The following is a 12,820-nucleotide window of genomic DNA, read 5'->3' on the forward strand; positions in this document are numbered from 1 at the left end:
TGTTCTTCTCCAATCTCCAACTATTCAAAGTATTGTGCCCTTTCTTATTGGTATAAAGTAGCTATGTCCGTCTTGATGTAATCAGAGGGGATTAATGGGGTTATCTGGTGGGTTGTAGTAGAGAAGATGATGCCCACATTGAGTTTTGACGATGGTTGTTGGGTAAAGAAGATATGACTTCTTGGAGGCATAGGGTTACAGATGGCTTGATTTAAGGGGATTGATCCATGAATCAAGAGATTTAAATTTGGTTATTATTTATTTTATATGCAAAATTAAATATCTATCCTTATTTTGATTATTTATTTATTTCTAAATTCTTATTGATGCATACATGCATATAATAATTGCTAGAAACATTTGAATCTCTCTCTCTCTCTCTCTCTCTCTCTCTCTATATATATATATATATATATATATATATATATATATATATATATATATATATTTCTGATTGTATGTCATTTTCTTTAAAAACATATAATGAAATATCTTATTGTTTTGTTCATTGTTCATATAAGCTTTTTTTTCTGTTCCAATGAAAAAGTAGCTATATGAACAATAAAAAATAAATAAATAAATAAGAATGGAAATAATTGAACACTCATCTTTAAAAATCTACAAAGAAACTTACTGTAATTAAACTGTTAAAATTCATCCACGCGTAGACTGCCGATTTTCTTTATTAATAATCATCAAGGCTCCAAATGAAACATACAAATTTGAAAAAAAAAAAAAAAAAAACAATATATTCAACTCTGAAATAACTCATATGTTAGGGATCAATGAGAAAGAAACAATTTAATTCAAAATGTTTTTTCTTGTTTTCTCCCACGAAATTAGTGAAAGGTGAAGTACTGAAGTTAATTAGAGTTTAGACTTGAGGTGCCGGAGCTTCTGGAATAGGAATAAATCCAGATTTTGTATTGGTGTTTGGGCCTGCATCTTCGTAATCCAACTCCATCATCTCCCTAGATTCCTGATTCATCCCAAAGCATTTAATTTATGCAAAACCTCCAAAGAAATGAAGCTATAATTAATGGAAAATCAAGAAAACTGATTGAATTTGTATATATATACGTGAAATGGATGAGAGGCAGCAGTGATAGCAAAATGATCAACACCCTTTGAAGATCTCAAGATCAGTTCTCTACCTGATCCTACATTACAAGAACAAGATGAATGAATCAAACTTATAATAATTGAAGAATTTAGAGGATTAAAGCCCGGAATAATCAATTTACCATTTTGGAAGAACAGAAACAAAAGAGTTGTGGTGCTGAAGACCTTGAGAAAAGACAACAACCGAACCATCTTCAAATCTTTCTTCAATCAGTTTTGGTTCTTCTTCTGTTGTGAAAGGTTATTTAATTTATAGATGCATGGGGAAGCTACAAGGAAGCAGCCATGGAAGCTGATGGTGAAAGGTCTGGAGGGAGTTCGATAAAGCGGCTTGGCGTTGACAACTAGAGACAATCTAGGATCAGGTTGGTTGTTTCCATGAATTGAGCTTAGTATAATAATGCTCCATTAAATCTTAACTTTGAATCATCAGGCATTTAAAATATCTTACTGCAAATATCGGTGATCTTAAACCAAAAAAATATGTATATGTTTTCTTCCTTTTGACGCTTTTAACAGTCTATATAAAATCCTTCATCCTCGTATGCTGTATTATTCTTTTTTTTAGCATTTTACAGAAACGGTGATTGATTTGTAATAATAAATTTAAAAAAAAAAAAAAAAAAAAAAAAAAAAAAAAAAAAAAAATCCTATATAGTGATTCAAAACGTCAATGTCTCATTTAAAATCGTTGTGTTATATAATCTGGAAAAAGTTTGATAGGTGTAAATGTTTTCTAAAGAACAAATTATAAAAACCTAACGAAGTTTGTAAATTAATTTGTTTTTATTTAACTTAACATAGTTTGTAAAAAAACTAGTTTGACAGAAATGTGTGTATTTACTCTTATGCATATTTTAGGCTCACTTATGTTAGCAAAAAAAATTATCTTTTTGTGTATTTCTCTTAATTAAAATCCTTATATTTGACAAAAATGTTTAGTTTTACCTTTTTTCTAGTTTATACAAATTCTTAAGTTTGGTAATTCTCGTTCATTAAAACCCTAAAGTTTGACATAAATGTTTGGTTTTAACAATTAAAATTGTAAAATTGATAAAACTGAAAAAATAAATAAATAAAAAAGATTATGTCATTATCTCATCTGATAACACCCGTTATATAAAAATAAAATTAAAAAAAAACACCTCTAATGAGTAAATAGAGAAATAGTTACAAGAAACACTTTTAAAATAGGAGAAATACACTAGTTTGAAATAGAAGAGATACATTGTTGGTGATTTTTGTTGGAACTTTGTTAATGGAAAAATACATTTTGGTATTTATCACACATTGGAAGAAGAAAGAAGCATTTTTATTTTATAAAACTTTATTTTAATATTTTACTAATATGATTAAAAACTTAGGAAAAACAGTTATTAACTGTCAATGACAACCTATATATATATATATATATATATATATATATATATATATATATATATATATATATCACCAAACACAGATTTCAAGAGTTGGAAAAATCACATTCTTCTTAAATTCGTATTCTTCGTTCATGATGGGAACATAAAGAAATTTCGTCAGAATCAATAATCGAAAGATTATGTGAATTACAATTTTATTTGTTAAATACATGTTATTTTGTTGATCAAGTCATTTTAGTACAATAAAATTTACAGATTATCAATTGAGTTATATTCTTGATTTTATCAACAAGTTAGAAGATGCGGAATGCACATTTATGTAAAACGAGTTTGATCTCGATTCAACCATATGGTGGGGGACACGGGGTTTGCCCCAGCGTGGGTGGTAAGGTAGCGCCCTTAGTTTATGGGATTATATTTTGGAATTATTTTACTAAATTGTGAAAAATATTAATTTCGGATGATCCACATAATCTGGATTTCGTGATATCCAGAGTTCAAATATCATACTCGGAAAATGATCAAACAATACTTCAAGCAGATCTAGGATACATCTTGATTTCATAAATGACCTTGTTTCTACCAACCTGTAAAATACATCAATCAAACATTTCTCACCATTCTAAAAAATGTGAACTAGCCTTATGTTTAATCCAATTAAAAGAGCAAATAAGAATGTCATCTACCATTTACATATTAGTCATTTTTCTCTCTTAAAAACGATGTTGTTCCTAGCTTTTGATCGGGATCATCTAAAGAACCGAGTATATCAACACCAACCTCAGTTTACATCTCTTTTTGCCACTTGACAAATGTCTTTAAAATGTCCAATATAGCTCACTCATTGGGGCGCCACCTAAATAAGAAAAAAAAAATACCATGGTTGAAACCACCTCCAAATCGTGAAAACATATGAGAAATTAAAAAAGATATTTAGATTATTTTCACCCTCCAAACAAACGGACAAAGAATAGAAGAAAGAAAAATCCACTATGCAGAAGGTTCGAAAAAATAGGAATTATGTTCTTAAAACACGACAAGAAAAACAATTAACTTTTAATGGCACCCATCTTACCCAATTAAAAGAGTCGGAACATACCCACCGATAATTTGTCCACCACAAGTTGCCTCAAAGAATGGACTATAAACTGCCATATACCGTCTTTAATCCACCACTCCTATTTGATAACTAAAACACATCAATCATGTGTGATAAATCCAATTATTGATTGGCCTCCCTACCTTTCTGAAAGGTCTCGACCACTCCTAGAGACAAGTCGATAACAACCGGCTCCCTTATTAAACGTATGTGGCGTTTGCTTGCTCAATAATAATTTTGTACGTCATTGTCGTCATATAACCATGTCAGCTAAATATATACATAAAATCCGATAACCCAATTTTGAAATTGAACCGGCTCGAAGAAAAATCATTGATTTGGAACTTGAACCTTTTCGAAGAAAAAACATTTTTATAAAGTATGCCCGAAGTGATCTAAACCAACCGAATATCATAATTACCATCGGACCGGATTTTTACCGAATAAAAACAGTTTAAAACACATAAACGATTGAACTGGTATCAAATACATAACCTTAAAACTAGTTTGTATAGTAAGAGAGAAATCGACACACCTCCAATGTGAACCCTACATTTCTCTCCCTTCATGACTCCTAACACTACACTTGATGTCCCTTATGACAACTAGCGAAGTCAATTGTCACTTATTATCGACTCCATGTCCATTTGACGTCCATTAGGCTGGTGGGTGTGGTTCGATAGAAGGCTCGGCGGCAAACTGACGTGGCTTCGGCGAACACCGCGTCGTTACCGTGGCAAACACAATTCGGCACTTTAACTCGGCATATATCTACCCATAAGGTGAGAGAGAAATAGAGAAATAGTTTTGATTTTTGAATTGAAAGTTTCAATATTGGTCCCTGAGAATTCTCTTTTGCTACACCTTTTACCCCAAACTTAAAATGAAAAATATTATATTTACCCTTTAACTTTATAAAAATTGACATTTAGATTTATTACCTTTCATTTAATGTTTAGTACTCTTTATTAATTTAAATAAATCCCTCCTATTTAAGTTAATTATTATTATATCCTAAAAGTATAAGTTAATTATTATAACACTCTTTAGTTTTAAAATAACTTGTTTAAATTAATTATTCTTAATAAATTTAATTTACAAAAAACTATAAAAAAAAAAAAAAAAAAAAAAGAAGAAGAATGGAAAGCATGGCAACCCACGTCTTCTAAATGACAAGTGTAACAAACAGTGTGTCAAATATGATGTGGCGTTGATGTGGACTATGGCAAGTGTGGCACCACACCCACGAGCCACGAGTCTTAGGCTTTTTTCTAATTTGCATTTAAAATAGATGTTGGTAATTGTCTTTAGCCTTATTAACTTTGTGATACCCTAATGACTAATAATTATAGACGAAATGGTTTTCTTGGCTAAATATGTAAGACTCATCGTTCGTCCAAAAAAACATAGGGTTATGTGTTGGGTTCTAAAAAGTATGTCATGGCATCTACGTCCCGAAAACCTTCATGGCAATGATGTTATGTGTGACACATGTCAGGTGGATCATGGTGCGCTATGGTAGGAATTTTTTTATCAATGTAAGATATAGGTTGTTTCCGACAACTAGAGAGACTTTATTTATGGGTAAGAACATTGAGTCTTATGAATAGCAACCAATAAAATGGAGAAAAAAATCAAACTTGAAATGATAGTTCAGTTAAAAATCTCTTTTCCACATTAACATGTAAATAGAGGCATTTAAATCCTTCTATTAGAAAAATCAGCGATGCATTTTTTCTTATTTTTTTCTTTTTCTAATTGGCATGAAACCATCTACTTTTTTTATTAGTTGTTGATATAATATTTTAAAATTTTTGATATATTTTTTCTAAATCTATAATAATGTGATTCATTTTCTTTTTGTATATATATTCAAGTTGTTCAATATAATTAAATAATACTAGAAAACATATACACACATACGTCTTAAATCGAGTCTTAAAAAACATCAATGGCTTCGTCATGCCTCGTAAAGAGTGAGGTTTCATCTTGTCAAGACGTTAACTAAAGCTAATCAAGGTGCTCGCTCCCAAAGTGATGTTTGTCTAGTTTAAAGATATTGTCAGAGAATTGATCTCCATGATATTTTGATCATGCTTTTTTTGAACGGCTATCTATATTCTACCTCTAAAGTACTCCTTAATTATATATGTTCATGACGGGACTTGAACCTTCAACCTCACGGAGGAAGGGGAACACCTGATATGCGACCCCTACAAATTATCCTCCAAACCTTAACGGTCCAAATTAGTTTCAAGCAGGGTGAATAGTCTAATTAACTCTGAAAACTTCACTGCTATTGAGATCGGAAATTTGGTGAAACTCAGAAGGGAATTCATTTTTGATCTAGGGCGTGTTCGACAAAAATAGCTGGTAGCGGGTAGCTTCTAGCTGGTAGTGTTTTGTTAAACGCTACGTGAAGTAACATTTTGATTTGAAGCGTTTTGTTTAAACTAAACGCTAGAAGCTTGTAGTGTCAAACGAGATTTTTTGTACAAAACATAGTGTTTTGTCAAATGCTAGAAGCTAGAAGCTCTCAAACGTTCCATGCTGGACATGAGAGTTGAAAATAATTATGATGGTGGGTCTATATTTCCTTAATGGCGTATACTATCCTTCAACATTCGAAGTGCATGTAATTCCAAAAAAATCTGAAAAAATCAGGAAAGCTTAGAAAAGATTTCCATGTTAATTTTGTAAGTACCGAAGAGGCTCGGGTGTTTGATATTAGAAACATTCCACTTGCATCTTTTTGGAATTCGAGTAATTTTGTCTTTTTTTTTTTTTTGTTGTCGAAACAGGGGGAAAGTTAGGTGGGATCTGTTGTAAGTGGGACGTTTCCATATTTAACTATACTAACAATTAACATCCTTAAAAATCAATGATTCATACCGAGATTAATTACCATTTTTAATGTCTATGCCTCCAAAGAATCCGGTTGAAGGAAAACATCTTTGGTTAGATATGAGCAATCTTAAACACTCCATTAACTGTATTTTGATTTTCATGGGCGATTCTAACCACGTTAAAGGAACAAATGATTTTCTTTTGCGAATCTAGTTCCCCGAACTTTTAACGTTTTTATTATACAAGTTTACTTAAAGGTTGATCCTTATTTACATAAGCAAAATTATAAAATGTAAACATAATGTAAATCATCAAGAGGCTCATTCCAAGGTCAAAATAAGATTAAAGATTAACGTTTGTGAATTTTGGTATTCTAAACTTATTTCACTGCACAGTGCACACCCTTCACTCTGTTCTTCTACCTTCTTCACTATTTCACAGATAACATTATGTACACGAGACTCAAAAATACTTTAAAATTCAAAAAAACTTGCAGTCTTCTCTTCTATCTCTTTTCAACAATGGAAAACTACAAAGGATATGGAAAAATCATCTCACCTTTCTTTCTTTCCCATTTGCATGTCACTGAAAAGTGAAACCCCATCTCCATGCAACAAATAACCTTTGAAACAATTCCCATTGCCAAAAAAAACAAACAACTCACGAACTTTCTTGAAAATTAAGAGACCTTGATAAAGCTGCAGGATTCGCTTGTAACGCAGGCGATGTTGATGTTTCTTGAATCATTTTCTTTTCTTCATTTTTAGATTCAAACGCCTTGAATATACCCCCTCGATTCACAGGAACAGATCCATCTTTTTTTATTCCCAATGTTGCCCATATTGAGCTTTTTGCAGCTTCATCAGGATCATCAATCCGCAATGTTTTCGGAATCCAAAGACTCTTTTCACTCTCGTTTTCTTTCATCACTTCTTCACTCTCCCCGCATTTTACATTCTCGTCCCTCGAATGTTTCCCGAGAGTCGGCGAAATCGGACCCGAAGGAGGGGCAGGATGGTAATTACCCGGAGGAGGAACCCAATACGGCCCGGGTATGGATACGGATACGGGTACGGGTACAGGACAACCCCAATACGGACCGGCCGGGTAGAATGGCATCGGGAAGCCGGGTGGACAAAAAGCGGGACCCATTTGAGGAGTCCATGGATACGGGGCACCCCATGGGGGCGGGCCCCCAGGAAAACAAGGCACCTGTGGTGAGAATCCATGGCAACTTTGCATGTCATTAACTGAAGGTCTATTTGTGTTGTCATCATTGATTATTAACTCTTCAGGCTTGCGAATCATTGTTTTGTCTGCAATTTTAAGAACAGAAGCCATTGATTCACAGAGAGGTGTGTCTGAACCAAATGTAAGAACAGTGCCATTGGGATTAAGGACTGTGTGATTGAGCTCAATTGGAAGAGAAGAATCTGATACGGTGATCTGGCGGTATTGAGAGGCGGATGTTTTGTTCTTCCGGCGTCCGGCGCCTACTGGAACGTTTCTCATTGTGCCGCCAGCTGTCCAGTATCTTTGACAGTTTTTGCAGAAGTGGCGAGGTTGGTTGACATTGTAGTTGTTGTAGTAGCAGAATTTGGTATCCATGCTGTTGCATCGAGGACAAGGGAGGATCTTGTCTGGTTTTTTTAGGGTTTTTTCTTGGTTGTTGTTGCTTGTATCACTTTGATCTTCTTCTGATTTTGATGCTTTTGTGGTGGCACTAGCAGTAGCAGATTCGTTTTCAGGTGAAGGTGTTTTGGTGGTATCGGTTATCATTGAAGTTGCATTTGGGTCTGTAATTTCTGAAGAGATTGTAGAATGAGCTCTATTCTCGTCTTTATCAGCGGACTTGTCGTTTGATTGATCCTGAATTCACCATGAGTTTCAGTTAGAAATATTAACCAAATAAACAAAGATCGGTAAGCAAGCGTTGAAAGTAACCAAATTCATGAGCATAAGTAAATTGGTTTGAATGGAGAAAAGAGCGATTTGTATAATTATATCTACCCGAGATGAACTTAAGTAAGAATATTTTAAATTTAATTGAACGAGGAAGAAAGTTACAAAATCATGGTTGATTGAAATAACTTGCTCATAGACAATTCCAAAAATCGGCTTATGTTCAATCACAAACAAAACCCCAATGAAAATTAATAAGGATAAACCCTAATCGTCAAAATAAGATCCACTATAAAGCCCTAATTAATGAAACAGACGATTGGGGAAATCAATCATTTCTAGGGTTTTATTAACTAAACAATCAAAATCATCATATGATTGTGGGAGATAAGATCCATCAGTAATTAACCGTTTACCTTATTATTATCATCTGATTCACGTTCTTCCCCAACTTCAGACGATGAACTAGAAGAAGACGACCGATCTTCACTCTTAACAGAAGCAGCATCTCCACCTGCACCCCCACCTCCGGCGGCATCGCCTGATACAGCCTCTTGACTAAAAACTCCGTCAGGCAGCTGAATCGTCTTACCAAACAACTTAATAGCAGGATCTTTTCCCTCCGACATTTCAGGCAGAAAAATAGAATTCAGCGATGGGTTTTGGTTGGATAAAAGGAACAGATCTATTGTCTCTGACAAACAAAGGGTGCGGATCTTTTGGGTGTGTGTGATTTCGTCGTCGTCGTCGTCGTCGAGTAGGCTTTTGATCGTACAGCCACGTTAGCAAAGCAAGAAGCAAGGAGAGCCACAAGTTGTGTATGTGGCTCTTGAGATCTTCTCTCTCTTAAACTTTCTCTCTCATCGCTCTTTTTGATTCTCAGGTTTTGCAAACTTTGCTGACTCATCATTTTTCTTATTTCTTTATATATTCTTATTCCCATCCTCTAATACTAAATTTTCATTTTACTACCCTCCCTTTCTCCTATCCTTTTTCAAACTATTCTATTTGACTTTTTTGTTAAAGACCAAATTTTCTAGAGAGCTTATACTTTCTTTTGGATTGTTTTATAGTTTTTATGATTTATTCATAGTTACATGTACATGCAAATTGTAGTGTTTATATAAAACAAATAAGGATTATAAAAATATGTAATCCATATAGTTACGGTATGATATGTATGTCATATCTAACGTTCATTTTTTTACGATTAAAAATATTCATAAAAGAACTATTATAATTTAATTTTTTTTTGTTTAACCATCTAAATAAAAAAAAAAATACTTCATTTTAATCACTGAGAGTTTGATTGTATTTTCAGAAAACTATTATATAAAACTTTGAATCCTATAAAAGCCATAAGAGTTTAAAAATTATTTGGTTTAACCACCTGACATCGAAAGTTTGAAGTTAAAAAAAAAAAAAAAAAATACCTAACAACTATTTTCCATTTGCTATTTTGCAACTTAATGGAAAAAACGTAGATTGTATTAAAAAAATACAAAGTTTCAGTGGTTAAGTAAGAAAGAAGTTATTTTAGTGATTAAACCCAAAAAAATTCAAATTATAATGAATTTTATAGAATTTGGGCGAATAACTATAGTGAGTCTATCTATTGTTTCTAATAACAATGATTTAATCGTTTTGTAATTAATTTCTATAATCACAATAAAACTTGATAACTAATTGATTTGAAGTTTTCTTATAATTTAATCTCTAGAACTATTTTGTGAATATAACCGATTATATAATTATGCTTCATATTTTCTCATAGTGAAACAAATTATGCAAATGGTTGAATATGTTGATTAAACGTGATTAATAAATATACTCATGCAATGAATTTCCTTGAAAATATTGACATACGATTGTGTCATTAAAACTCTAATTTACTGATATTTGATTTTGTCTCTTAAAAGTTCAATTATACTTTTATTTACATTTTCATAACACACGCACACACAAAAGAATTACGGGTTAAAATTGTCGCTACACTAAAACTAAGGGGTTAAAGTTGTATATATCCCTCTTCTTTCATTCCTGTTGCACCACCCACCCAACTCCGCTTTTCAATAAAGTAGTAGCACTTTTTATCTTCTTACAAAAATAAACTATTTGTTTATAACCTCCCCTTTTCTTTTGCCTTTTTCTAAGTACTCCCACCTTTTTCAAATTTTTTCACTTTTGTTTGGTTTAAACTTGTGGATGAAAATGCAAGCTTGCTTCACTTTGAAGCTTCTTTCTTCCATTTGTTTGCCACTGACACCCCATATACGTGTTGAAGTGGGTTAATGCGACTGGTATATTATTAGGTAAGAGTGAGGGGCGTTATATTTGTTACAATATACGTAGGTGTTGAATTTGTTTTAAAAATTTTGTGGTGTTGGTTGTCGCGATTTTCATATTGTTATTATTTTAAATTAATTAATATAAAAATAAATAATTTAAACAAATTATTTTTATAAAAACTAAAATTTCATTGAATTAGAAAAGAAATTATAATACACCTAAAAAATACAACATACAGTATAATTTAAACAAATTATTTTTATGAAACCTAGAAATTTAAATTATGAAATTTAAATATTATATTCTTTTGCAATCTCCTTTTTGGCCGTTAACTTGAATTCTTTTTCGCATCCGATAAGATTGTAGGTTTTTTTGTTATGATCGCCATGACACGGTTTTTTTCCTTCTCTTTTGCAACACTCAAGTATTGCTCTAACGTCGACTTCAAGTTGTCCATTTTTCTTGTTATAATGTTATTTATTCGATGTTACTCGAACCACTTGCCGTCCATTTACCCTTTCGCTTAAGTTGGTTTCATCTCATGGGATGAGTGTCTCTTGGAACCTCAGTAGGCTCATCTTCATTAAGGTCGATCCCTAGGCCTGTCAATCGTGTCGTGTTCGGGTTGGCGTGTCGCGTGTTGGCGGGTTGGCGGGTCAAAATATGTCAACCCAAACACGATCCATTTAAATATACAGGTCACGTGTTGGCGGGTCACGGGTTGGCGGGTTTGGAACATAAACTCATATATGACCCACCAACCCATTTATTTATACGGGTTCACAAGTTGGCGGGTTCGTGGGTCATATTTGGGTTTATGGGTCCGAATTTTAGATATTTAATTCTTAAACATCCAAATGAAAACTAAAAACATTCATAGAAACATGTTACAAACTTAGCCTTATAGGTTACGACTTATGACATTAGACCATCCACCACGAGTCATAATGTCGAAACATTCAAATGGTCTATGAATAAATTGTATATATTACGTAATACTTATTAAATATTAATATTTGATACATAAATACATTTAAAAATAAAATAATTTTTTTATTAACAATATAAACGGGTTGGCGGGTCAACCCGTTTATTTTTTGAGAAACCCATATATGACTCGTTTAATAAACGGGTTGGCGGGTTGGCGGGTTGGTGGGTTGAAAAACTCAACCCAAACCCGTTTATTTCGTGTCGTGTCGCGGGTCGTGTCGCGTGTCGTGTCGAGAATTGTCAGCCCTATCGATCCCGACATGTGCATCCAACGATTGACTATGAGTGGTTTTGGAAAGTTTTGGTTCTTTTAGAAGAACCACTCGTGAACATTTCTGAACTTTCGATATCTTGTCATTCTTTCGAATTCTTCACAACGTTCCAAACATAAAGAAATTTGAAATGTGTCTTTTATTCATTCCTGTAAAGTGCAAGAGCTTTCTGCAAAATTGTTTCATCGTTTGTACCATTTTGTCATAGCTTTGTTGACATTCCACCACTTTCGAGTAAATTTGATTTTTCTTTTGGTAGTCTCCAAGCTTTATTTCCGCGAGAAAACACCTAGTAACTTTCCGGAAAAAAAAATTGGCTCATCTTGGTTTTTCCTGATTATTGGATCTTCTGAAAACATCAATCCACGAACGACCCAACACCGTTTCTTCCTCTGGTGTTCATTGCTTGGAAGGTGCCTTCGCTTTTCTCTTGCATTTTGGTCGACAACAAATCTCTTCTAACTCGGAATCCGTTTCAGGTACCACTTCGGGTTGTAAGTGAGTTTCGTATTGTGCTTGAGTTTGAGTTTGGGATTGGAATTGGAATGGTGAGTCAGGAAGATGGCCAAATGGGTTGAACTCATTTTCCGATTGAGATTGGAATGAAATTTGGGGTTGAGATTGAGTTTGGAATTGTTGTTGAGATTGAAATTGTGGTTAGGTTTAGATGCATTGGGATAGTGGTAATTAGGAGGTGAATAAATTGGCTGATCACTTTGGCTTAGGATTAAGGTAGGTGATGAAGGTGAGAACAGGTTTCTGTTTTGAGTTATTTTTTTATTTCCTAGTTTTTTGAGTTTTTGGGTTGGAAGGGGAAGCTATTTTTTCATAAATATAAAGAAGTTTTTGATGAAAAATGAAAGATAGTAGTGTGGTAGAAAATACGGTAGTGAGTGGTATTTATATAGGTTGAAAAT

The 12,820-nt window shown here is 33.2% G+C and overlaps 1 protein-coding gene and 1 long non-coding RNA gene across 2 annotated transcripts; both read right to left on the reverse strand.

Annotated features, from left to right (window-relative positions):
- Window positions 1-639: 639 nt before the first annotated feature.
- Window positions 640-1,341, reverse strand: LOC145090636 (uncharacterized). Its single transcript, XR_013701685.1, has 3 exons — window positions 1,245-1,341; window positions 1,081-1,160; window positions 640-979 (listed from the first exon to the last, which is right to left on the reverse strand). It is a non-coding gene; the product is annotated as an uncharacterized LOC145090636 (long non-coding RNA).
- Window positions 1,342-6,929: 5,588 nt separating this feature from the next.
- CDF2 (cycling DOF factor 2) lies at window positions 6,930-9,114 on the reverse strand. Its single transcript, XM_079025701.1, has 2 exons — window positions 8,769-9,114; window positions 6,930-8,319 (listed from the first exon to the last, which is right to left on the reverse strand). Exons 1-2 carry the CDS (start codon window positions 8,979-8,981, stop codon window positions 7,111-7,113), a joined length of 1,422 nt encoding a protein of 473 aa, XP_078881827.1. The 5' UTR covers window positions 8,982-9,114; the 3' UTR covers window positions 6,930-7,110.
- Window positions 9,115-12,820: the final 3,706 nt, after the last annotated feature.

Source organism: Lactuca serriola, chromosome 2 (assembly GCF_051521515.1).
Source record: "Lactuca serriola cultivar US96UC23 chromosome 2, Lser_US96UC23_V15, whole genome shotgun sequence".
Classification (NCBI taxonomy): Eukaryota; Viridiplantae; Streptophyta; class Magnoliopsida; order Asterales; family Asteraceae; genus Lactuca; species Lactuca serriola.

What these genes read in the sequence shown, in the direction of transcription:
- CDF2 (XM_079025701.1), bottom strand. Translation starts at nt 8,981, where the DNA reads ATGTCGGAGGGAAAAGATCCTGCTATTAAGTTGTTTGGTAAGACGATT. An exon ending in AATCAGATGATAATAATAAG is followed by an intron (nt 8,320 to 8,768) that starts GTAAACGGTTAA and finishes TGGTGAATTCAG; the next exon opens with GATCAATCAAACGACAAGTC.